General features: G+C 43.3%; 1 protein-coding gene across 3 annotated transcripts in view; it reads left to right on the top strand.

Moving 5' to 3' along the window:
* The window catches only part of LNX1 (ligand of numb-protein X 1), a 200,076-nt gene that overhangs the window by 1,286 nt on the left and 173,142 nt on the right, over nucleotides 1-25,648 (top strand). For 2 of the 3 annotated variants that reach the window (XM_044294769.1, XM_044294627.1), the window contains exon 2: nucleotides 11,690-12,136. In XM_044294769.1, coding sequence (XP_044150704.1) covers nucleotides 11,742-12,136 — 395 coding nt within the window. In that variant the 5' untranslated portion in view covers nucleotides 11,690-11,741. Of the gene's footprint in view, nucleotides 1-11,685; nucleotides 12,137-25,648 lie in introns of all 3 variants that reach the window. The other variant, XM_044294706.1, reaches the window with a different exon arrangement.

The following is a 25,648-nucleotide window of genomic DNA, read 5'->3' as shown; positions in this document are numbered from 1 at the left end:
AATAGATTGCAATGTATTATATGATGTCTGTTTTTAATTTTTAACTTTATACATGGGACAAACATTTTCGATGTGTAGCGGTCATTTTTTTTGTCCTAATAGCATTTTTTGATTCATAGTTTTATCAATGGATATTGCTGCTTAAAAAGGTTAATATCAAATGTTTTCATAGTAATTCCATGCAGTGAAATTGGCTTAACCCATAGTAACAGCCACAAAAGTTAAAGAGGTTAAGAAAACCATAAGCTATAGTTATATGTAAATACATAGGTTTACTAAAATATTAATTAGATGACTAACACCTAGATTAACCTGATTGGCAGTGTATATCCGGCCACACGTGATTGTTTTCTGTTAAAAAACCATAGCTCTATGTAGCAACACGTGACCTAATAGTAATGCAGTATAGCAGTAATGCACTAATAGTAATGCACTACTATCTCCCCTATATAGGAGACCTTACTGAACATGCTCATGTGTGCCATCATACAGAACACCTTAGAACAGGGATGCTTAACCTGCAGCTCACCAGCTGCTGCAAAACTACAATTCCCAGCATGCCCTAATAGCTGTAGGCTAAGTCCTGGGTCATCCACCCTTCCTTACAAAGAGATGTCAATTTAGCCTAGATGGAAGGGGCTGCTTCTGTGATTGCTGGACATCCGCCTGATGAAGGAACGCCCAGTAGACACCTAGAGATTGGCCTCCATTTACATCTGCATTGGTTATTTCCAGTGTTCTGCTCCATCATAGGAGCAGAACAACGAGATAACAGAAGTTCTGGATCTCTGATCTGAGGGACACAAACCGCACCCAATGGACCCCCTTGATTATAATGGTGTCCAACATTCTTGGTCTCTGGCATTTTACCAGTGGAGGAAAACTACAGATTTTTATGAAACCTAACAGAGTCTCTACATAGATGTGAACAAAACCTTAAAGGTTTTTTTCAGGAGTACGATATTGATGACCTATTTTCAGGATAGGTCATCATTACCAGTCAGCCATTTGAAGAGGCCCCAGTGCTCAGGACTCACAGCATACCATGCACAGTGGCATACATTGTATAGCGTCTGTGCCTGGTATTGCCGCCTAGGCCCACTCACTTGAATAGGACTGAGCTGCACTTAGGCCATGTGACCGATGTACGTGATGTCACTGGTCTAGGCAGAGGGCGCAGCCTTCACTGGTGCACCGTTACCCTTCAGACAGCTGATTAATTGGACGGGTGCCAAGAGTCAGACCCCCACCAATCAGATATTGATGATCTATCCTGAGGATAGGTCATTAATATTGTATTCCTGGGATGTTTCATAACTGACACAAATGGATAGGTATGTACACAAATGTCCATCTATCTTCTATATGTGATTAATACAGGCTGAGATCAGAAATGGCTGTGCTTGATTGGTGGGTCCAAAGATCTGTCACATAAGAAGACAACAGTATTATAAGTGACACATGGGGGGTGGGGGCTTGTTGCAGAATTTGCATCGGGGCCCTGGAATCTCAAGTCACATTAACTCTATATGGGCATATATAGTGTCACCATGTCATGGCAGTAGCACTTCACATCTGCAGTTCCCGGATTAAATAACCCTAAGCTGAGACCAGAGAAGCGTCCATCCATAACACTATTCTGCACGCACATTTTTCCTTACATCTTTGCACATTATGCATGGTGCAGGAGACCAAATAGTTATCATAATTTCTGTGCTGATGTCATTTGCCATCTGAGACTAATCAGCATGGAATGCAGCCATTTATCACAGAAAACATGAAGATGATTATCAGGTTAGGAAGAAAACAGAAGGAGACAGATGTAGACCCTATGTGTTACCTTCTTCTACGTTGTGGAAGACGCACTGACCAGTACTGACCAGTTACGTTTGATATTTGCAGGCTGGCACTCGGGTAACGAGGAGGCCACACAATGAAAAAAATGCACATTTCAGAATAGTCCAGTATGTTTATTCTAACATTTTGTGTGTGGTGCCTAGATGGCCGCAGTCCGTGAGCGCTCTGCTCGAGCTGCTGTAGGAATTGCTTCATGCTGTTTAAGCAGGTAATCTTTAGCATCATTAAATGCCATGCATGGATGGGTGTGCATTGCATCTGAAGAAACATAAAATCCGTATTTATCCAATACTAAATAGCCGTACTGTACTTTCCAATATAATTGGATTCACTGTTTCCCAGAACATTTGTGACATCTTGTTACAGTGTGGAGCAATGTGTGGTGGAGCCTATCGGCAGGACCGGATTAGCTAAACAGAGACCGAGGCCTAAACCATCCTCTCAGTGTTTTTTGTGCTTTTTCATGTGTTAAATGTGTTTTTTGCTGTGATTTTCACAAAGCACGGTGCATTGACACAACTTGGGAATGGCTGGCCTCAGCATTTACACTAGACTGTGTCTCGCTACATACTAGTGGTCATGATAATGTGTCATCATATCTCCTCTATGTTTTTTCCCCTCACTGTTTTCAGCATGTCTTTCTGTGGCTTGCTAGACCTTAGGAGAGATTTATCAAGACTTGATATCCCCTGTGCTGCAGGATGATGTGGTTCCTTTATGGTGAGGAGCAGGCCTTGTCATATATTAGGACCATCTTCTGGTGCTCCGTGTTGCTGGCAGTTCAGCCCACAGCTTCCTAGAGTTCAGTCTTAATTTATGCCAGAAAACTGGCGTAAAAAATTATAAATGTGCCAGGCCCGCTGGCCCACCACTCCCCACCCTCGTCATGTTCCCTTCTTGGAAAGTGACGAGGAACACATAAAAACGCCACTTGCAACTTAATTCAGTTGTAGTGGCATTGAGAACACCACACACACACGCGCAGCTTGCGACTTTTTTCCGTCAGAAAACTGCCGTAGGGAGATAGTAAATCTCACCACTTGTGTGGTAAATAAAATGGCCTACAACCATGTATTTCTATCCTCCAGTGGTCTCCTCTCAAATGCTGAAATATGGGAAAGACGCATGTAAGAACGGACTGATCAGACATAAGTGGCTTGACAGGAACAAGAGCAGAGAAAATCATCAGTGATGGTGGCAAAAGATAATTGGTTGCAAATATAATAGTGATTGCCATTTGTTGCTTTCTGGCCCCATTTTTGTCTGGAGCCATGATAATGTGTTCAAAATTCTATTCAATTTGTTAACCAAAAAAGAGAAATTGCCCCAACCATGTTTAAGGGCATCCACCAACCATTAAAGAGGTTGTCTCACCTGAGTGGAATATCATCAGATTATGCCAACAATGTCAGATAGGTGTTGGTTCCACCTCTGGGACCCACGCCTTTCTCCAGAACAGGACCCCCAAAGTGAGCGGACAACAGTCACACATGCGTGCATATATTCATTTCTATTGAAGTTCTGGCATTTGTCCTCCTTAACTTTTGGGGGACCCTTTTTAGAGATAGAAGCAGACCGACACCTACAGTATCTGATTATATGACACAAAACCTCTAAGGGGTCTTCCGGCTTGCATAAACATCCTTTAAAATAATCATTGTAAAAGGTATCTGTAATTTTGTAATGTATTTCTTTTACCTTTTGTTTTAACTTGAATTCAAAAGATTTGAGAATAAATAAGCTTATACAGGCTAATGAAGATATGTGAATAAAGATATGGGGAGCTCCTGTTGCCATGTCGTAGCACATGGCCAACACCCCATGGTGATACAAGAGAGAAATATTGACCTACAACATCCTTACCTAGATGATGTTCTCAGCAGAGTTCAGTTCTTTGTCTTTGTGCGCAAAGGTTTATACCTCTCAGCCCCTCCTCCTAAGGATGTCCAATGTAGTGCATGTGGTATGAGCTAACCATTCTGAAATATGGTCTGGTGGTCGCCTGACACAAAACAATGGATTTGTATGTGTTAACTATCGCTAACTCATTTAATTATAAGGAATATAGAAAGTAACATAATAATTAAAGGGGAAGAACCAATCAATACTTAATTAAACGTAACACAGTTTTATTGCTCCTATTTTCCATTCTGAGTTGTGGTCACATGTCTTACTTCCTGTGATGTTATGTCCATATAGGGGCAGTGATAGGGGAGTGTCTATGTAACTGGTGGGAGGAGTTATAAACTAGCTGGGTGTTAGGGGCAGTGATAGGGGAGTGTCTATGTAACTAGCTGGTGGGAGGAGCTTTAAACTAGCTGGGGTTGTTAGGGGCAGTGATAGGGGAGTGTCTATGTAACTAGCTGGTGGGAGGAGCTATAAACTAGCTGGGGGTTGTTAGAGGCAGTGATAGGGGAGTGTCTATGTAACTGGTGGGAGGAGTTATAAACTAGCTGGGTGTTAGGGGCAGTGATAGAGGAGTGTCTATGTAACTAGCTGGTGGTAGGAGCTATAAACTAGCTAGGTGTTAGGGGCAGTGATAGGGGAGTGTCTATGTAACAAGCTGGGGGAGGAGCTGAGTGTTGTTAGGGGCTGGGATGGAGTTGCAGCAGAGAAAGGGAAAGTGCATCAAGGGTTTCGTTGGATACAGGAACAGGAAGTGCTACATACAGGAGAGTCCAAATTGAAAAGAAAGCATGGGGGAGATGTACATGGAGGTACATGTCCCACTGGAGGTCAAAAACTGTCCTTTTGTTGTGTGTGCAGTATTCTTCTCATGATGCCCAAAGCTAGGATTCATGTGATCTTGTCCCTTCCAGTATATCTGTAAGGAATGGCAGAAGGAATCTGCGAAAGAGAAGCTTGAAATGTTTAAAATGTTTATTTGATTTATTGTGTGAAATCCAATGTCAAATTTATTATTAAAAACAAACAGCACAATCCCCTCTATTATCTAGGTTAGTGATACTCTGCAATAGGAGGAATCAGATATACACAGTGACGATCACTCTATGGCTTCAGGCACATTGTTTAAAGAGCGACAAGAAACCTTAGCTTGCAGTGGCTTGCCTAAAATGCACAACAGGACGTATTAGCAGCAACATGTTAAGCAATCATCCCCCATGCATATTTGTGCTCTACCTGAAAGGAGAGATGTATCTTCATACCATATGGTATTGAAGATAGCACAGCCACACCTTTGATAATCATTTGGAAGTCAGACCACAACATTCCAGCTTCTTCAGAAAAACATGCTACATCCATTTAAAGTGGTTTTCCAAGATTTTGATATTGATAGCCTATCTTTAGGATAGGTCATCAATATCTGATCGGTGGGGTCTGACTCCCAGCAACCCTTACGATCAGCTGTTTAAAGAGGCCACAGTGCTTCCTAGGCCAGTGATGTCACGTTGATAGGTAACATAGCCTATGTGCAGCTGAACCCCATTCAAGTGAATGGACCTAATCTGCAATACCAAGCACAGACGCTATATAAAGTACAGCACTGTGCTTGGTAAGCTGTAAAGAGACTGCATGGGAGCGTTAAGGCAGCTGATTGGTGGGGGTGCCAGCAGTCAGACCCCCATTGGTTAGATATCAATGACCTATCCTGAGGATAGAACATCAATATCAAAATCTCAGACAACCCTTTTAATTAAGTATTTTTTGTTCATGGGGTAAGCCAGCAGTTCTCAAATGTAACACGTTTTTACATTATTTCAGCAGTACAACATTGCAGTTTAGAGGGAACATTGTGTACAGGGTTAGAATGACCAAGCAGAGGTGAAAGGTTTCTACTGTGTGTTTAAGATCAGGTTGGGCGTTTTTATCAGGTCCCATAAAGTCCAGCTGTACATTACCCAATTTAAAGCAAAACATATTTTCCTACAGGGGCAAACAGATGTTTTTATTTCTGCTGGATTTTTACACATTGCTTCTAGAGGAGACTGTCCATAAAATGGTACCACATGTAATCACCATACAATGGAATGCCTACAGCTCAATAGTAGAAAGCAATGCAGATTTTATGTTCAGGCTCTGTGCACTTGGTTCTACCATATAAATGATGCCTTGCAAAGGTTTCACAATATACATATTGCAACTTCTAAAACATAAGTGATAAAAGGAACCTCTCACATTGACCATGCAGTTGGAACTGCAGGAGGGATGCCTCTAGGGGTTCTTTAGTTTCTTACAGGGGTTCTTAGTTTTTTTTTTATATGCCAAAAATATTGCCTAAACACTACATATTTTGTCCCACATTCATGTTTTTTTATGTCACTGCTTTCTTTCCCCTGTGCTCAGCATCACTGCAACTTGGCAGGATGTTTACATACAGAACTTCCTGTTTTCATCCGTTTTTTGCTGGGTTTTCTAACCAGTCCCAGTATGCTTTGCTCTGTAATGTTTCTCAGAGAACACTCCACCTGCCGCACTGTTCCCTCTGCATTAGTCACACCCCCTATACCTCTCCATGTTAGCTAGCTGGTTGACAAGTCCTTTGAAAACCCAGCAAGAAACTGATGAAAACAGAAAGTTCTGAATGTAAACATCCTGCCAGGATGCAGTGACGCTAAGAATAGGGGAAGTAAAGTGCTGACATGAAAAACAGGATCATGGGGCAAAAATATGCAGTGTTTGGGGTATTCGGGGAAGATAAAAAATTTAGTAAGAAACTGGGGAACCTCTTTAACCAGGAGGAGCTGAGTGGATTGATATATAGTTCAGTATCACTTGTATTAATAGAAATTCAACCCTACTGTGGGCTTATGAGTATAGCGGGCTGGGTGACTCAGTGGTTCACAGTCTTCTTTGTAGGAGTATTTATGCAGAAATAGCTGTCAATCACTGAGAAGGACCGCCTACTGGACTCATAAAATCAGAGTCACCATGGATTTAAATGAGTAAAACAATATATCAATGAACTGAGCTCCTCCTGCTCCATAATGCCATGCCCACAGATTAGACTGTTCAGTGTGACAGGTTTATCTGTATAAGGCATGTCTAATTAAAGTCCATTATCAAGTGAACTACACCCCATGATTATCACTTTAAACTGCACAGTAACCTAGCGATGGAAAGGAATAAGGAAGGTTGTTTTTTTCATATATTTGGTGAGTGAGTAGGTTAAAGGAAACATATTTTGTACAAGTTCTGCCACAGTACATGTAGCGTGCAAGTCTCTGCAGTTGTTTCCTTTGGCTGATAAAATAAACACAGCTTCAGAATTTCCTCGGCTTATTTAGGTTGAATGAGTTAGAATTTTTCTTCAGAATAAATAAATCCCTTACAGCTACCCCAGCTAATGTTCTCAGATAACTTTTCCAGCAGCACAGAGTGTAATGAGTTTTTTTTAGGCTGATTTGGGGTTAGTTGAACCATCCATCCATAAATAGGGCAATATGGACCTTGTTTTTAGGAACATCCCATATTTTGCTATTGTAATGCTCATTAGAAAAGAACTGGACACATAAGCAGATACAGTTGCAAGAAAAAGTTTGTGAACCCTTTGGAATGATATGGATTTCTGCACAAATTGTTCATAAAATGTGATCTGATCTTCATCTAAGTCACAACAATAGACAATCACAGTCTGCTTAAACTAATAACACACAAAGAATTAAACGTTACTATGTTTTTATTGAACACACCATGTAAACATTCACAGTGCAGGTGAAAAAAGTATGTGAACCCTTGGATTTTATAACTGGTTGAACCTCCTTTGGCAGAAATAACTTCAACCAAATGATTCCTGTAGTTGCAGATCAGATGTGCACAATGGTCAGGAGTAATTCTTGACCATTCCTCTTTACAGAACTGTTTCAGTTCAGCAATATTCTTGGGATGTCTGGTGTGAATCGCTTTCTTGAGGTCATGCCACAGCATCTCAATTGGGTTGAGGTCAGGACTCTGACTGGGCCACTCCAGAAGGCGTATTTTCTTCTGTTTAAGCCATTCTGTTGTTGATTTACTTCTATGCTTTGGTTCGTTGTCCTGTTGCAACACTCATCTTCTGTTGAGCTTCAGCTGGTGGACAGATGGCCTTAAGTTCTCCTGCAAAATGTCTTGATAAACTTGGGAATTCATTTTTCCTTCGATGATAGCAATCCGTCCAGGCCCTGACGCAGCAAAGCAGCCCCAAACCATGATGCCCCCACTACCATACTTCACAGTTGGGATGAGGTTTTGATGTTGGTGTGCTGTGCCTCTTTTTCTCCATACATGGTGTTGTGTGTTTCTTCCAAACAACTCAACTTTGGTTTCATCTGTCCACAGAATATTTTGCCAGTACTGCTGTGGAACATCCAGGTGCTCTTGTGCAAACTGTAAACGTGCAGCAATGTTTTTTTTGAACAGTAGTGGCTTCCTCTGTGGTATCCTCTCATGAAATCCATTCTTGCTTAGTGTAATACGTATCGTAGATTCGCTTACAGGAATCTTAGCATATGCCAGAGACTTTTGTAAGTCTTTAGCTGACACTCTAGGATTCTTCTGCACCTCATTGAGCAGTCTGCACTGTATTCTTGCAGTCATCTTTACAGGATGGCCACTCCTAGGGAGAGTAGCAGCAGCGCTGAACTTTCTCCATTTATAGACAATTTGTCTTACCGTGGACTGATGAACAGCAAGGCTTTTGGAGATACTTTTATAACCCTTTCCAGCTTTATGCTGGAAATTAATTGTAGGTCTTCTGAGAGCTCTTTTGTGTGAGGCATCATTCACATCAGGCAATGCTTCTTGTGAAAAGCAAACCCAGAACTGGTGTGTGTTTTTTATAGGGCAGGGATGCTGTAACCAACACCTCCAATCTCATCTCATTGATTGGACTCCAGTTGGCTGACACCTCACTCCAATTAGCTCTTGGAGGTGTCATTAGTCTAGGGGTTCACATACTTTTTCCACCTGCACTGTGAATGTTTACATGGTGTGTTCAATAAAAACATGGTAACATTTAATTATTTGTGTGTTATTAGTTTAGGCAGACTGTGATTGTCTATTGTTGTGACTTAGATGAAGATCAGATCACATTTTATGATCAATTTGTGCAGAAATCCATATCATTCCAAAGGGTTCACATACTTTTTCTTGCAACTGTATTTCCCATTACTTGGTGGGTCATATTTACCTACTTGTATATACTTAATACAATAATGAAGTAAACTAGGGTTCACCACTGGTCTGACTGATGGGTACTCCCATCGTTAGAAGCAATGGCATATCAGGAGCTCCAACTCCTGAGATATCGTCAAACCCTAATGAAAATAAGAAAAACCATATTGGTTGAAAATAGCATAATATTTTCCCCCTAACTGGCCAAGGACAACAAAGGACTCCAATCACTGCTATTAATGGGATGATGAAGGATTTAGAAATTTACTATCATGCAATTTCTAACACATAGGAATATTTTATTAGTTGTGAAAACCCATTTAAAGTATACCTCCAGTTACTAGTGCAACCAAATCACCCTCCAGAATTGTAACAATCTATCATGGGTCATATAGTCAGAATAATGGTTGGACCATTTGTCCAGGCAACTGCATGACCCCAGAAACTTCTACTGAAAAGGAGCAAGGGAAACCAGACTACCTTCAAAGGCATTCTGTCCTTCAACATTGATATCAATTCAATCCCATCACATCCAAAGACAAAGAAAGTGTCTTCAGTCTCAGGACCATTTTTCACCTGCTGAATTATAAATCTGGGACGTCACCATCAGCTTCACGTATCTCAGATTCCACTGAGCAGTTAAATACTGGGGTTAATTTTTTTAATGAAGATGGTGAATATTGGTGGAGATTGTCTACATGGAATGCAGTGGTGTACCTTCGTTGGAGGCAGTCCACTCAACTCCTTTGATGCTGAACTTCTTCTTCCCTTCCTGACATGAAAACACAAAATTTTCAGGCAGTCGCCACTAGGACGAGGCTCCGTGCAAAGAGATTATTATAGCTTCCTTGTATTGGAAGTGGTATGATGGAGATTTATCAGGGTATTTATGCCAGCTGACTGGTATAAATGGTTGAAGTTGGATAAATGGGTAAGGCGGGGGGGGGGGGTGTATGGATCGGAAACTTTTTATTCTTTTTTTTACATTTTAAATTTCTTCCCATTAAAAAAGGAAACTGGGCAGAAATCTAAGTCATTACAGTTTGCGTTGCCTGGGACTGATTGACGCACATTTACTGGGAAACACGGTGAGGCTGGGGGGTTCATACTATGTTTTTTATGGGACCCTATGAGATCTGTGTACCTCCTCTGTGAAATGTAAAAGGTTTTTGAAATAAACCAACATTCGTCACCAATCTTGAATTTTGTTCCGTTATCCGAGAGAAGAAAGAATGATTATGTCACTGGTCAAATAATGAAAGGGCCAGGAAAAATGCCAGGTTTATATTTATCTCCAGTTCAGCATTCCTGTCGCCTGTCAATAAAACAATGACCTTTAGAAGCCTGTACCTTCTCCATATAATATAGTTGTGTCCCCCTCTGTAAAGGCCTCTTGATTTGAGGATATCAGAAATATTCAAAGAGAGATCTTTGTTTTATTTTGCTTGATTGATTCTCCTGCACAGGCCAAGCATAAAGATGTTTTTCGTCTGTAGCTCAAATCCCTGTGGTTATCATTACCGTCCTTTACAGTAGCACATTACTGCAGAAATGGGAGCAATCCATTATTTTCACTGCTTGATATGACATAAAGGATAAATCTTACATTGAATAAAAACTACATCTGCCGCCCTTGTAGCCTTTGCTTAGATATATATGTCATTTCTAAAAGCCAAATACTTCAATAGCTACAAGTAATGTCGATGTCATCTTCTATTATGTTCGGAAAATTGACATATAATTAAGCCTTGATTTTTTTTTTTTTACATTGTGAGATATCACAAGCCCTTCCCTTCAAATACTGTTCTCTGTGGCCTCAAGTTGTCACTGGTGTTACTGCTGCTCAAGGCAATCTATTTCATAAAAGCTATGTATAGAACCCAATGTTAAAAGGCATTCAACTTTGCAACCATTTTTTTTTACCGTTGCAATGCATCTAAATGTAAAAAAAAGTAACTGAAAATACTCTTTATTAAAAAGTTTAAAATCTCCTATGCCGACTGATTTGTCCCTATGGTTGCATACTACAAATATTGTACACTGCATACTACAATCATTTTTCTCTCCTCTGGTTAGCATACACAGTAGATTAGTAAGAATTATAGGACTGATATTTATGACTACAGGATCAGACTGTAGTCTGTAACCATGGAGACGCAGTTTGCATAGTAGAATTGTACAGAAAGCAGTTGAATAGTTCTAAGACAATTTGAAAAGTTGCTACATTTTTAATTTTATTTTAGATAGTTTGGAGCAATTCAAAATAAAGGCAAATAGCCTATAAATTAAAGAAACGCCAGACAATATAAATCCTTCAGTGGTATTCTTCTATTTAGTCCTTTTGTAAGTTATCTCCATGTCTATCATGGGTGACATGTGGACAACCAATATAATTCCCAACATTTTTCCATCAAAGGTTATCATCCAGCTTAACACACCCCTGATAAGCAGCGCTACATCCCCGTCTTGTATTAACTAGATTTGCCAGCTAGGAGTTTGGGAAAATTTAATAAGAGTCCATGAGGTAAAAGTGGTTGTATTGATTATCACCCATTTTTCCAGAATCACCCTGTAACGATTTGTAAGAGGGATGAGAAGATGCTACTCTACTGATAGGTGATAGAGCTACGTGTGTTGTATTCTTATTTGCACCATAGCCTGTAGAGGTTGCCGCCTTAATTTTTGGATTTTAATATCTTTGTTATGTTTATGCCCTAGGTAGCTCGGCCCACTCTATAGTCACCTTGGAACTTACAGACAACTGGATCTTTATCATGGATTACAACAATGAGATCGAAATGTTGGACAATGACAATGCTCATTCTTTATGTGCTGTGTGTGGACAGGAACATTCGCTTGAAGAAAACCATTTTTACTTATACACAGAAGAAGTTGATGATGACTTAACTTGTCACATTTGTCTACATGCTCTGGTTGAACCATTGGACACTCCATGTGGTCATACATATTGTACTCTCTGCCTCACTAACTTTCTCCTCCATGAAAACTTCTGCCCTATGGATCGAAAATATATCATGCTACAGTCATGCAAAAAGTCCACTGTGCTGGTAAAGAACTTGCTGGATAAACTTTTGGTTACCTGTCCCTTCAAAGAGTATTGTCAAGATGTTCTTCAACGATGTGACCTCGAAGACCACCTCCTGAACAGGTACGTACAGTATAGCACATATCCTTAAAGCATACATCTAACAAATGTTATTATATACTGTATATTGTAAAATTCACAATAATCTTTTTGTCAGTACTCAGCTTTGGAACAAATTAGTTGGATAATTACACTTTCTACTACACAAGGATGGAAGGTATTTTTATGTGTCTGCACTGAGAAATATTTATTCATACAATATCAAGGAAATGTTGTAAATTTTGTCAACATTTCTGTCTGCTCTGGACAATCCCTTTCAGACCTCCACAAGTCAGCTGTAATATGTGGGGGAACATGACAGTAAGTGTTAAAATCCTCCACCACTGGGAAAATAAAAAGTTACACAGTTGACTTGAATTGGTTGTTCGTGTAAATGCAGAACTCAGAATTTCCTATTAAATCATCTAAAAATAGGTTTTATAGACCAGAAAAACCTTTATTAATTAGTGTCACCACCCCAATTTCAGTCCCAACATTGGAAAAAAAAGGACATGTATTCTGCAGGCTTAATTTTACTAATTCACAAATCTCAGTTGTTCCAAAAAATATAATTATTTTTGGCTCCCCATTTTGGCTATCAGACAGAGACCTCAATTCATAGGTGTTATGGACTGTGGGTGTGCACCCACAGATCCAACTAACTGTTTTGGCTTTGGGGGGAACTTAAGGGGAATATCCTGGCAGTCCGCTGATATTCACCCTTTAACCTCTATACAAGGATCTGGACTTCGCTGAAGGGAACAAACTAGACCACTACAGCCTGAAGTTATCCTGGTGTAGTTGCCAGCTGACGCAAAGGCATCAAGCACACCAGTGCAAGGTACTGAGGGGTCATACAATATACGTAGTCAGGAGACAGGCTGAGAGACAAGTCCAAAGTCTGGACAGGCAGCAGTAGGGTAAATTGAGTACAGGCAAGGTCAAGGCAGGCAGCTCAGAATCAGAGTCAGTATTCAGGCTTCCCAGAAAGTTATGTGATCAATAGTACGCTGATATAATGTTATGGTAGCCTAAAGTATGCATCAGACTTCCTTTCCTTACAGCAAACCCTTATTAATAGATGCCTAATGATTTCTTTCATACTTTCAACAATGCCCCTTTAAATACACTACATTATTTTGACCCTAGTGTAAACACTTTCCTGTCCATACTTTCTGTTTCCTTACATGCATCACCAGATATGGTCTACATCTAACCAAACATTATCTCTTATATATATAAAAATGATTTTTTGTCTGTCTGTCCGTCTGTCTCTTCTTTATGTGCGACCAAACGACTAGACCAGGCATAGCCAACTCCCACCATGCCCTGCTGTAGACTGATAGCTATAGACAGTCTGGGCATGCTGGGACTTGTAGTTTTACAACAGCCTCAGGTTGGCCAGACCTGGACTAGACCGATCTGCACCAAATTTGGCACACAGGTACATCAGGTGACCAGGAAGGTTTTGGACTGGGACTCAGCTCTCTAGGACGTACCGTTTCTGAGATATTTCCAAAAAATGACCTGCATTAGCCAATACAAGTCTGCAAGTCTTTCTCTTCATATCCCAACTGCCATACACACGGTCACATGTCCCTTATCAGCCAATAGAAGATTGCAGGTCCTTAGTCTCCACATACACACAGTTTTACACCAGGTTTCCTTAACAACCCAGCCATTTTTCTTCACTGTTGTAGGTCATCTTTAAAGAGGCAGGGGCGCTGTGGATGACACTGTTAAGGTGGCAAGGATCACTATTAAAGGGGCAGCTGCTGTGGAGGTCATTGTTAAAGGAGTGGGCACTGTGGAGGTGACTGTTAAAGGGGCGTTCACTGTGGATGTTACTGTAAAGGGGCAGGCCACTGTGGAATTCACTCTTAATGGGGAGGGGGCTGTGGAGGTCACTGTTAAGGGGGAAGGGGCCTCTAAAGGGGCAGCTGCTGTGGAGATCACTGTCAAGGCAGCAGGATAATGTGAGGTCCCTGTTAAAGGGATTCTGTCACCAAGTTTTGGGCTATAGAGCTGCGGACATGCACGCCTAGATCGCCACTAGCATGTCCGCAATATATCTGTCCTATAGGGCTGTGTGGGTTTTAATTTCTTTAAAAAAAGGATTTTATAGATATGTAAATGAGTCTTGTATGTGTCCAAGGGGCTGTACTAACCTTCCTGGAGCCCAGCCGTGCCCAGCCACGCCCGCCTGTGAAGGAGCCCAGCACTGCCTATGTCCTCCGAATCTCCTCCTTTCATCAACTATAGATTGCCGTAATCTTGCGATGCGCGAGCTCGCGCATGGGCAGTGTCGGTATAGTGTTCCTTTCCTGTCCTTGCATCAACCTCAGGGAAAGAACTGCGCATGTGCTAGCTCGCGAGACTACGGCAATCTATAGTTGATGAAAGGAGGAGATTCGGAGGACATAGGCGGTGCTGGGCTCCTTCACAGGCGGGCGTGGCTGGTCTCCAGGAAGGTTAGTACAGCCCCTTGGACACATACAAGACTCATATACATATCTATAAATTCCTTTTTTAAAGAAATTAAAAGCACACAGCCCTATAGGACAGATATATTGTGGACATGCTAGCGGCGATCTAGCCGTGCATGTCCGCAGCTCTATAGCCCAAAACTTGGTGACAGAATCCCTTTAAGAAAGTGGGGTACTGTGGAGGTCACTGTTAAGGGAACGGGGTACTGTGGCAGTCACTGTTAAAGGAACGGGTGCTGTGAAGGTCTCTGTTAAGGGGGCAGGGAACAGTGGAGGTCACAGATAATGGGATGGTCTCCTATGGAGGTCAGTGTTAAGGGGTGGGGTGCTGTAGAGGTCACAGTTATGGGGACTGTCCGCTATGGAGGTCAGTGTTAAAAGGCTGAGTGCTGAACAGGTCACTGTTAAAGGGGTGAGTTATTGTGGAAATCACTCTTAAGGAGATGGGGTACTGTGGCGGTCGCTAATAAATAGGCGGCTGCTGTGGAAGTCACTGTTAAAGGGGTGGGCGTTGTGGAGGTCACTGTTAAGTGGCAGGGCACTGTGAAGGTCACTGTTAAGTTAAGGGGGCAGGCAATGTGGAGGTTACTGTTAAGTTAAGGGGGCAGGCAATGTGGAGGTTACTGTTAAGTTAAGGGGTCAGGCAATGTGGAGGTTACTGTTAAGGGATAGGGGACTGTGAAGGTCACTATTAAAGGGCCAGTCGCTGTGGAGGTCACTGTTAAGGGGGCAGGGTACTGTGGCAGTCACTGTTAAAGGAGCAGGCTCTGTGGAGGTTTCTGTTAAGGCGGCAGGGAGCAGTGGAGGTCACAGTTAAGGGGCGTTCCACTATGGAGGTCAGCAGTAAGGGGCGGGGTCATGTAGAGGTTACATTTTAAGGGAACGGAGCACGGTGGAGGTCACACTTAAGGGGACGGGTTATTGTGGAAATCACTGTTGAGGAGACGGGGTACTGTGGAGGCCACTGTTAAAGGGGTGGGCTCTGTGGAGGTTACTGTTATAGAGGCGGGGGACTGTGGAGGTCACTATTAAAGGGGCAGCTGCTGTGGAGGTCACTGTTAAGGGGGTGGGTTATTGTGGGGACTGTGGAGGTCACTGTTAAGGAGACGGGGTATTGTGAATGTCACTAAATGGGCAGCCGCTGTGGAGGTCACTGTTAAAGGAACGGGCACTGTGGATGTTACTGTTAAGGGGCAGGCCGCTATGGAGGTGACAGTTAAAGGGGCGGGCACTGTGGAGGTCAATTTTAAGGAGGCAGGGGACTGTGGATGCCACCATTAAAGGGGAAGCGGCTGTAGAGGTCACTGTGGATATTTTTTAACTTCACACACAAACATTAAATGAAATAGATGAAATATACCCGTGTGAAGCCGGGTCCCTCTGCTAGTATGCTATAAATGTCAAGATACAACAAACTGTTACATCTAACATGAATATATTGTTAAAAATGCATGTTTTTGAAATGTTTTAATGACTGCTATCTGAAGCTAGAGAACATTTAACTGCTTCTCTACCTACAATCCAGTAATACAATCATCATCCAGCCTGTGGTCTACATGAGCGAATCTGTATGTGGCAGGGCGACGGTTAATATAATTCATGGGCACATTTTACTTGTTTTTGGCATGACATGTTTTACATATTTTTGGCATGTACGCTGGTAACATAATGAAATGCTTTCAATGCTTTATGACGGAGTTTATTCCGCTGTTTAAGAAAATGTAACATTAGACAGGATTGCTTCAGAAGTTGAAGATGGGTTTGTGTCCATTCTCTGGACTATAAGGGCGCCTTCACACGCGGCAGATTTTGTGGCAGAAAATTCTGGAACTGAAAATCAGTTCCATTCATTTGAATGGAATTGAAGGCACCCTATAAAAGGATTTGTCCTTGGTTTTCATGGTGTTACCTTTGCATGCAGTGCAGTACCTGTCTTATGTTAGCGACACAGCAGCTCATGTATTTTAGATCTAAAGAGAGTCCAAAAGAGGCCTTCACCTGCTCCGTCTGTTGCAATATCTTTACAGAATGATGTATCTGTCTTTTCTGCGTTGCTGATGCTACTGGTTAAGGATGGTTTTCAGACACTGAAATAATAGTGAAGTTTCATTAATCATTTTCTATTATTATTAGCATCTATATTTGGCAAAGGAAAATACTTACCCAAATTCAGCTAATTTTGTGTTTAGTATACGTTGTTTAATCGGTTCAAGGACAGGTCATTTACCCCCTTCCTGACCAGATGCATTTCCTTTTTTTTTATTTGTACATGCATCTTTGAAAATCTTAACTTTTTTCCTTTTGGTTATGTTAATAATTTCTGCTTCTTTTTTTCTGTAATATATGGAGCTTTATTTTTACGGCATCTTTATTTTGACATTTTATTGTGTATTATTATTATTTTTTAACTTGGAACATGTAAAAGATAAAGAAAAAATAGTCTTTCACATTTTTATAATGCAAAGTGCAACAAAAATCTGTTTAAATGATGTCCCTTTTTCATAATGGTTGTTTTGTTTTAGGAGGATGTACAGTTTATAATCGCCAGGGTCGGAGCTAGAAGCTGATTGGGGTCTGCAAAGGACAAGTAGCTTGTGCAGTTACCCAGTCCCCAGTGATCACATGATCACTGGGATCGGAGCAGGAAGCAGCATTGACACTTCCTGATCCGCATGTACAGCATTCATTGTGTGCTATGTATACAGTGATGGGAAAACAGGGATGGTATAAAAAATGTCTCTGCCTTCTCTGTGGGAAGCCTGACTGCAATTCCTGTGCAGCTGACAGTCAGGGACGTCCTTGCAGAAATACGCGTGGACCTCATATATGCATTCAGAAACACTTATTATAAATATTACTAAAGTCCTCAAATCTCTAAGGCATTTTAAAATTAATATGACTTCTAGTCCAGATTTCAGCCATTTCCTTCTGTGTGCTATCTGGACAAACCCCACATAGCAAACAGACCCATTGAAGTAAATGGTGCCATTCACACTTCTGAACTCACCTCATGCACCATTCTTGTCTGCTTTCCACCTGGGCAGGGCCATCTTCAACACGAGGCAAAAGGGGCAGCTCCTGGGGGCCCAAGGCAGCTGCCTTTTAAGCCCCGCTGGCCACTGGTGGCGTGGGGGACGGCGGCAGGTCACAGGGACATGAGCACTTCCATTGTGTAAGCTCTCATCTCCATAGTCATCTGTATCGCCGTCCTCAGGACAGTGATACAGATGGAATTGCTGTGACGGGGCAGGGGAGGGAGAGGCCGGTGCAGACGGCGTGATGACGTTATCACGCTGCCTGAGCCGTACAGCGCGGGACACAGGCCGAAAGAGCCCTGCATCGCATCGCTGCCAGCCTGATGGAGGTAAGTATAAGTGTTTTTTTTTTTATATGGTACTACTACTGGCACATGATTGGGGGCATCTATGGGGGCACCTGTTACTGGCACATGATTGGGGGCATCTATGGGGGCACCTGTTACTGGTACATGATTGGGGACATCTATGGGGCACCTGTTACTGGCACATGATTGGGGGGCATCTATAGAGGCGCTTGTTACTGGCACATGATTGGAGGGCATCTATGGGGGCACTTGTTATTGACACATGGTTGGGGGCATCTATGGGGCACTTGTTACTGGCACATGATTGGGGTGCATCTATGGGGGGACTTGTTACTGGCACATGATTGGTTGGCATCTATGGGGGTAATTGTTACTGACACATGATGGGGGGGCATCTATGGGGGCACGTGTTACTGGCACATGATTGGGGGGCATCTATGGGTGCAATTGTTACTGGCACATTATTGGAGGGCATTTATGGGGGCACTTGTTGGCACAGGATTGGGGGCATCTATGGGGGCACCTGTTACTGGCACATGATTGGGGGCATCAATGGGGGTACTTGTTACTGGTACATGATTGGTGGGCATCTATGGGAGTAATTGTTACTAGCACATGATGGGGGGGGGGCATTTATGGGGGCACTTGTTACTGGCACATGATTGGGGGGCATCTATGGGTGCAATTGTTATGGCACATTATTGGAGGGCATCTATGGGGGAACATCTTACTGGCACATTATTGGGGGCACTGTGGGGGCATATATGGGGGCACTTCTTACTGGCAAATTATTGGGGGCACTTTTTACTGGCACATTATTGAGTCAAGTGGCACTATGGGGCATCTATGGGGGCACTTCTTATTGGACATTATTGGGGGCACTATGGGGGCATCTGCTGAGGTAAAAAAGGGGTATTTTATATGGGGGGCTCTGTACAGGGGTATTTTATACTGGGGCACATTATGGTGGGTACTATGGGGAAGGGGAGAGAGGAGTACTATGGGCTCATCTATGGGGGCACTAAGAAGGGGTATTTTATACTTGCAAATTATGGAGGACACTGAGGGCATCTACTGGGGCACTATATATGGGGCATTTTATACTGGTACATTATGGGGGGCACTAATAAGAAGGGGGACAGGAGCACTATGGGGCATTTATTGGGGGCACTATATAGGGGTATTTTATACTGGCACATTATGGGGGCACTATGGGGACATTAGCTCAACTTGGAGCATTAAAAGGGGGCATTTTTTGCACTTGCACATTATAAGGAGAATTATTACTACTGGAGGGCATTATGAAGGGCTTTATTACTACTGGGGGTCTATGGGGAACATGATTACTAGTATGAGCACTATGGGAGCATTATTACTTCTGGGATACAGTGGGGACATGTTGGGGGCACTGTAGGAGCACTATTACTACCATGTGTGCTCTAGCAGAGAATTATTCCTATTGGTGGGACTTTTGGGAGCACTATTACTGTGCGGGCACCTTGGCACAGTATCAGCTTACCACAATTATTTTTGGGGGACGTTATGTTTACACTATTAGTGTCGGGGCACTATTTGCTGGGCGCAGTTATTTTAGGGCACTGTGTGCCAATAATTATTGAAGGGCACTATCTGCATGGTACTACTATTATCAGGGGGTTTATCTGTTTCCGCAGTATAGTATTGGGGAGCACAGAGGCACAGTATTGGGGGTAGTAGGATGATTTGTCCAGAAGATGGGAGGATGATGGAAATGTAGTAAACTAAGATTTTGTTTGTCAAACTGCAGAGACGAGAAATGGCTGAAAAATGGTGGTCTGATCTGAAGTTCTGAAAGGAGAAGATGAGGAAAGAGAACATCTACATCAAAGAGACATCACTGGATGTAAGAGGTATGTGGCCAGGGGCGTAGCTATAGGGGAAGCAGCTGCTTTGGGACCCTGACCCAGAAGGGGCCCATCCAGGAGGAGGAGGACTAAAAGATTTTGTCAGGGCCCCCTCAACAGTATTACACAATGAAATTATATACAGTGGCAGCATAGACAGTGTAGAAAATGGATGGAACAGCTGCCGGCCCTGGTCTGAGAGAGCGATGTTTACTAGCCACAGGAATGGGGGCGGCATGAAAGGAAGGGGTTGCGGAAAATTTACTGAGGGAGGGGGCCCCATTCAAAAATTTGCTTTGGGGCCCAGTCATTTCTAGCTACGCCACTGTATGTGGCGCTGTATTACCCTGTATGTAGGGGTGGATGAGGGGTTAGTAGTACAGTACTATCTGCACATTGTAAAAAAAAAAGTAATCTGCAAAATACTATACACTCACCTAAAGAATTATTAGGAACACCTGTTCTATTTCTCATTAATGCGATTATCTAGTCAACCAATCACATGGCAGTTGCTTCAATGCATGTAGGGTTGTGGTCCTGGTCGAGACAATCTCCTGAACTCCAAACTGAATGTCAGAATGGGAAAGAAAGGTGGGCTACAACAGCAGAAGACCCCACTCATCTCCACTACAAATAGGAAAAAGCGGCTACAATTTGCACGAGCTCACCAAAATTGGACTGTTGAAGACTGGAAAAATGTTGCCTGGTCTGATGAGTCTCGATTTCTGTTGAGACATTCAAATGGTAGAGTCCGAATTTGGCGTAAACAGAATGAGAACATGTATCCATCATGCCTTGTTACCACTGTGCAGGCTGGTGGTGGTGTAATGGTGTGGGGCAGGGGCGTACATAGAAGTCATTGGGCCCCATAGCAAGAATCTGAATTGGGCCCCTAACTCCGCCCACTACCCATCCCACCACCTGTCATGGCTCCTCCCATGCCCCCTCCCTATTATTTCTCCCAAAATGCCCAGGCACCGCATACTTACTCCGCTGCCCGACACCCGCGTCGTTCCTGATGCCCCCACGGGGGGGGGGGGGGGGGGCGGTTGGTAATTTCCCTCACATAGCAATAGCTCCTTGCCCTAGCGATTAGCACCTGCCCATTCTTTGACCTAGTAGTAGGCACCTGCCATATTAGTCCTTCCCCTTGCAGTGGGCACCTGCCCAGTGGCTCCTTGCCTTAGAGGTGGGCACCTGCCCCATCCTTGCCCTTGCAGTGGGCACCTGCCCCGTCCTTGCTCTTGCTGTGGGTACCTGCCCCATCCTTGCCCTTGCAGTGGGCACCTGCCCCATCCTTGCTCTTGCTGTGGGTACCTGCCCCATCCTTGCTCTTGCTGTGGGTACCTGCCCCATCCTTGCCCTTGCTGTGGGCACTTTCTATATGAATACTTGCTCTTGCAGTGGGCACCTGCCCCCACAGAGTCCTTGTGCCAGTGGTGGGCCCCAGCCCGATGTGTCCAGGGGGCTGCATGAGCACTTGAGCAGGAGACCAGCCCTGCTGGGAGGAGGAGATGTAGCCTGAAGGAACCCGCACTGAAACAGGGACAAGTAAGAAAGTGCAGGTAGCCATCCTGGCTGAAGTCAGCGTGGCTGCACACAGAAAAGTTCCACAGCGGGAGGAGCAGAGAGCGGATTCTGCAGCAGAGGGGCGGGAGACAGCTCCGTCCACATACCTGGCACACTTACCTGCCTGCTCACGTCTCCCCAGGGCCACTTCCTCCCTCTGGCTCAGTCTGTCAGCTCGTCTCTCCTCAGCTCAGGGCAGGGCAGGCACTGACTCTGGAGGGGTGACGGCCGACGGCGAAGTTCGAGCCGATTCTCCCGCCCGTCGTGAGTGGGCGGGGCCAAACCGGGTGGGCGGGGCCAAACCGGGTGGGCGGGGCCTTCTCTGCGCTACGGGCCCCCCAGTGCCGCGGGCCCCATAGCAGTGGCGTGGTCTGCCTCTATGGGCGGTACGCCACTGGTGTGGGGGATGTTTTCTGGGCACACTTTAAGCCCCTTAGTGCCAATTGGCCATCGTTTAAATGCCACGGGCTACCTGAGCATTGTTTATGACCATGTCCATCCCTTCATGACCACCATGTACCCATCCTGTGATGGCTACTTCCAGCAGGATAATGCACCATGTCAGAAAGCTCGAATCATTTCAAATTGGTTTCTTGAACATGACAATGAGTTCACTGTACTAAAATGGCCCCCACAGTCACCAGATCTCAACCCAATAGAGCATCTTTGGGATGTGGTGGAACGGGAGCTTCGTGCCCTGGATGTGCATCCCTCAAATCTCCATCAACTGCAAGATGCTATCCTATCAATATGGGCCAACATTTCTAAAGAATGCTATCAGCAGCTTGTTGAATCAATGCCACGTAGAATTAAGGCAGTTCTGAAGGCAAAAGGGGGTCCAACACCGTATTTAGTATGGTGTTCCTAATAATTCTTTAGGTGAGTGTATATTTGTGGTCAGAAGTTGTGCTTTTTTAATTTCTAGAATAATGATACAGACATTTTATTTGATACTTTTGTGCTGATTCTTTTAGTTTTCTCTATATAAAGGGACACTATAGTCACCAGAACCACAACAGCTAAACATAGTAGTTCTGGTGTCTATAGCATGTCTCTGCAAGCTTTTTAATGTAAAAAGGCAGTATTTACATTACTGCCAAGAAAAACCTCTAGTGGCCACTCATCATTATTAAAGTTTACTACTCTACGAGGTGTGTGTGTGTGTTGTGGTGGAGGGCGTGGTTGCATGCTAGGGTGTGGGAAGGCGGGATCCAGGGGGCCCAAGTAAATTATTGCCCAGCGTCCAATCAATATTAAAGACGGCCCTGCATCTGGGACACATTAATTAAACCGAATAAATCCCAAAAACAAATGAACGCACGCGGACGCCATACAGACCTCCAGGTACATCTGTGTTTTGCTGATGGAGATCACAATGGCCGTCTGAACCCACCCTTACATTGTGGATGCAAAAATAGAAATCTGCATCCTTAGGGTACGGCCACGTGGAGCGGTCATGATCCGGTCAGGTGGCGGCCATGCTGCGGTCATGAACCGCAGGGCCAATTAGGCGCAGCTGTCTTTCATTTAAGTAATGAAGACCGCACTGTATAGTCAGTCTTCATGGTTAATGGCTGCGCGGCTCCTTCCATACCGCGCAGCCATTAACAATGAAGACCGACTAAACAGTGCGGTACTTCATTACTCAAATGAAAGGAAGTTGCGGGCTAATTGGCTGTGCGGTTCATGACCGCAGCACGACCACAACCCAAACGGATTGCGGCCGCTCCTTGTGGCCGTACCCTTAAAACCTATATCCTATAACTTTCCTGAAAATTCAGCTGTGACAGCATCCCCAGTCTTCATGCCACACACACAGGCAGGCATAACACTGGTGGATTTCTTTAGCAGCATCCTCAGACTGGAAAGCAGCATGAGTTGACATTTTTGGGGGAGGTTTTGAGTCTGATTTTCTTGCAATACTTTTCAGCCAAAGCAAGAAATGGATTCGAAAAAGATAGGGAATAATAATAAAGTGCTTATACTTTTTCTTCCTGCTGGATCCACTTCTAGCTTTGGCTGACAGACCAAGAGGACGCTAGAGGGAAACACTGATCCTGGCACTCCACCTCTTCTGCTAAGGAACGCAGGTTGACTGTACAGGCCAATGTACCGTACAGCATCCTTAGTCACTTCATCAAATGTTTTGTATTTCCATGTGCAATGTGGGTAATTCTAGGGCCGTGTGTGCCAGCTGAGTAACATTTAAGGTTTGTTAGTGACATTTACATTCGTATAACATGAGGAACATGTTTCCTATAATCATAGAATGCAAGATCAAAATCTGTGGATTGGTATATCATGTAGTATGTCTAAGATAAAGTTCATGGCCATTCTGAACTCTTGTGAAGAAAGGAAATACATCAAACCAACTATGACAAAACAGCTCCCTCATCTCCACCAAAAGGAGGTTTTTCTGTTTTGTACAGAATTAAATACACAGCTGATCCTGGCCAACACATGTGAGGAGAAGAAGAAAGGGTTCGGGTCATCGAAGGTGAAAATCTGCTTTCCTATCCTGAGCTGACATTGCTTTAAGAACTGATGTACAGTAAGATACAAAAATTGGGTTTAAGTTTTTCCATTTCTGCTTTTATTACAGTTAGCTTTAATTTTATATTTATACGTTTTCATGGTATTTTCTGTGCATGATTTGGGGACAGACATCTTATAGGGGTTCTCCGGGCATTATGACAAATGCAAGCATTCCAGGGACCTGCTGAAGAAAGATTGTTTTGTTAATATTTGCTCATCTGCCCCACCACCAATGTAGTCTTCTCCACTGCACTGGCACAGGCAGGAACATTTACCAACCGCTTTATACCAGCAACTGGTGTCAAAAAGTCACAATGTCTGGAGCTTGCCCTACTTGCTCAAAATTTTGAAACTTTGGCAGGTTTGTGCCCTACTCGTTACTTTTCCAAAAGGTGGTGTAGGCAGAGGTGTAGCTTTCCTTCATTCGTGGCCTAGTGGTTCATTGTTAAAATTGCTAAAACTTCTGAGATGTTTATTGCTACTAATGGTTAATGTATACTGACTTATGCACTTTCGGTGGTAAAATGGTGAATGTGGCTTTATTATGCAAAAGGTTGCATATGGAAAGCAAGTAGTTAACTGGCAGACTTTAGAAACGGTTACTGGGAGGTGGGCTGGTTCCGCCCCTCTGGTCAGATTTTTGCTGGTCAGAGAAAAGACATGTGTGTGTAGCAGACTTCAGTGAGTGTGTGGAAACTGCTGAAGACAGTAGCTGTAGTTAAAGTGGAAGGAGAATTCCTATCCTGAGAAATACCAACCCAGGAAATACCAAAAGCTACTGCATTAAGAGCTCTACAGAAGGTGGAGGACCATTAAAAGGGACAGAGCATAGACAAGAAAGCTAGTGGAGGTAACACACATTTACGGCAGTAGACTTTACTGCATGTGGTTTGGGTCATATTTCTTCATGCACCCTTCCACACTTTTGAGATGGACCAGCCATCTGTTAAAGGACTACACCCTGCAGTTCAGCATTGTAGTACATTTAATTGAGAGAAAATTCCTTTGCTCATTTGAGAAAATTTTATTGTTTGCTAGAGAAATGGACTCATAGGGTACTATTACATCTTCCACCCCCTATACACAGCCTTTGGGAACATTCTACCTTGTGACCTACATGAGAACTGTGAGAACCTATTGCCCGCATTTGTACACACCGCCCATCATCCAGTCAGACTATTGCTTGGTATAATCAAGCTGGTCTGTTTATTTGATTTAATCTCTGCCAGCCCCCATGTTCCTGCCGCCTTGCACCCCACTATTTATCCACTATCAAGGGCACCCCAGCCAGAACTACAGCCCTAAACCAGGGTGTGTCCCAAAGTAAAGAATAGTGTTGAGCACGAATATTTGAATAGCGAATTTTTATCGCGAATATCGCCACTTCGAGAATTTGAGAATATTTACAATATCGAGCTATATATTCGTTATATCAAATATTCCGAATTTTTTTCCATCTGAACACATGATTCCTCTCTGCTTCTTGCTTGTGGGCCAATGAGAAGGAAGCAATGTCAAGTTCACAACAATCAGTAATCTGTAGTCAGACCTGATAAAATGTGAAGTTGCACGTAAAAAAATATATTCTAATCACTGCGGATTAGCGCAATCGCAAATATATTGGAGCACTTGGCTCTATCTGCATATAAAGCTATTCTAATGTTCTGCCATGCCAACCATTTTCTCCAGTCTCAGGAAACTTATACCAGCTTGAAAAATG

The sequence above is a fragment of the Bufo gargarizans genome, chromosome 1 (genome assembly GCF_014858855.1).
Source record: "Bufo gargarizans isolate SCDJY-AF-19 chromosome 1, ASM1485885v1, whole genome shotgun sequence".
Taxonomy (NCBI): Eukaryota; Metazoa; Chordata; class Amphibia; order Anura; family Bufonidae; genus Bufo; species Bufo gargarizans.
The sequence above is the reverse complement of the archived record's forward strand: the minus strand, read 5'-3'. Positions and strand labels throughout refer to the sequence as shown.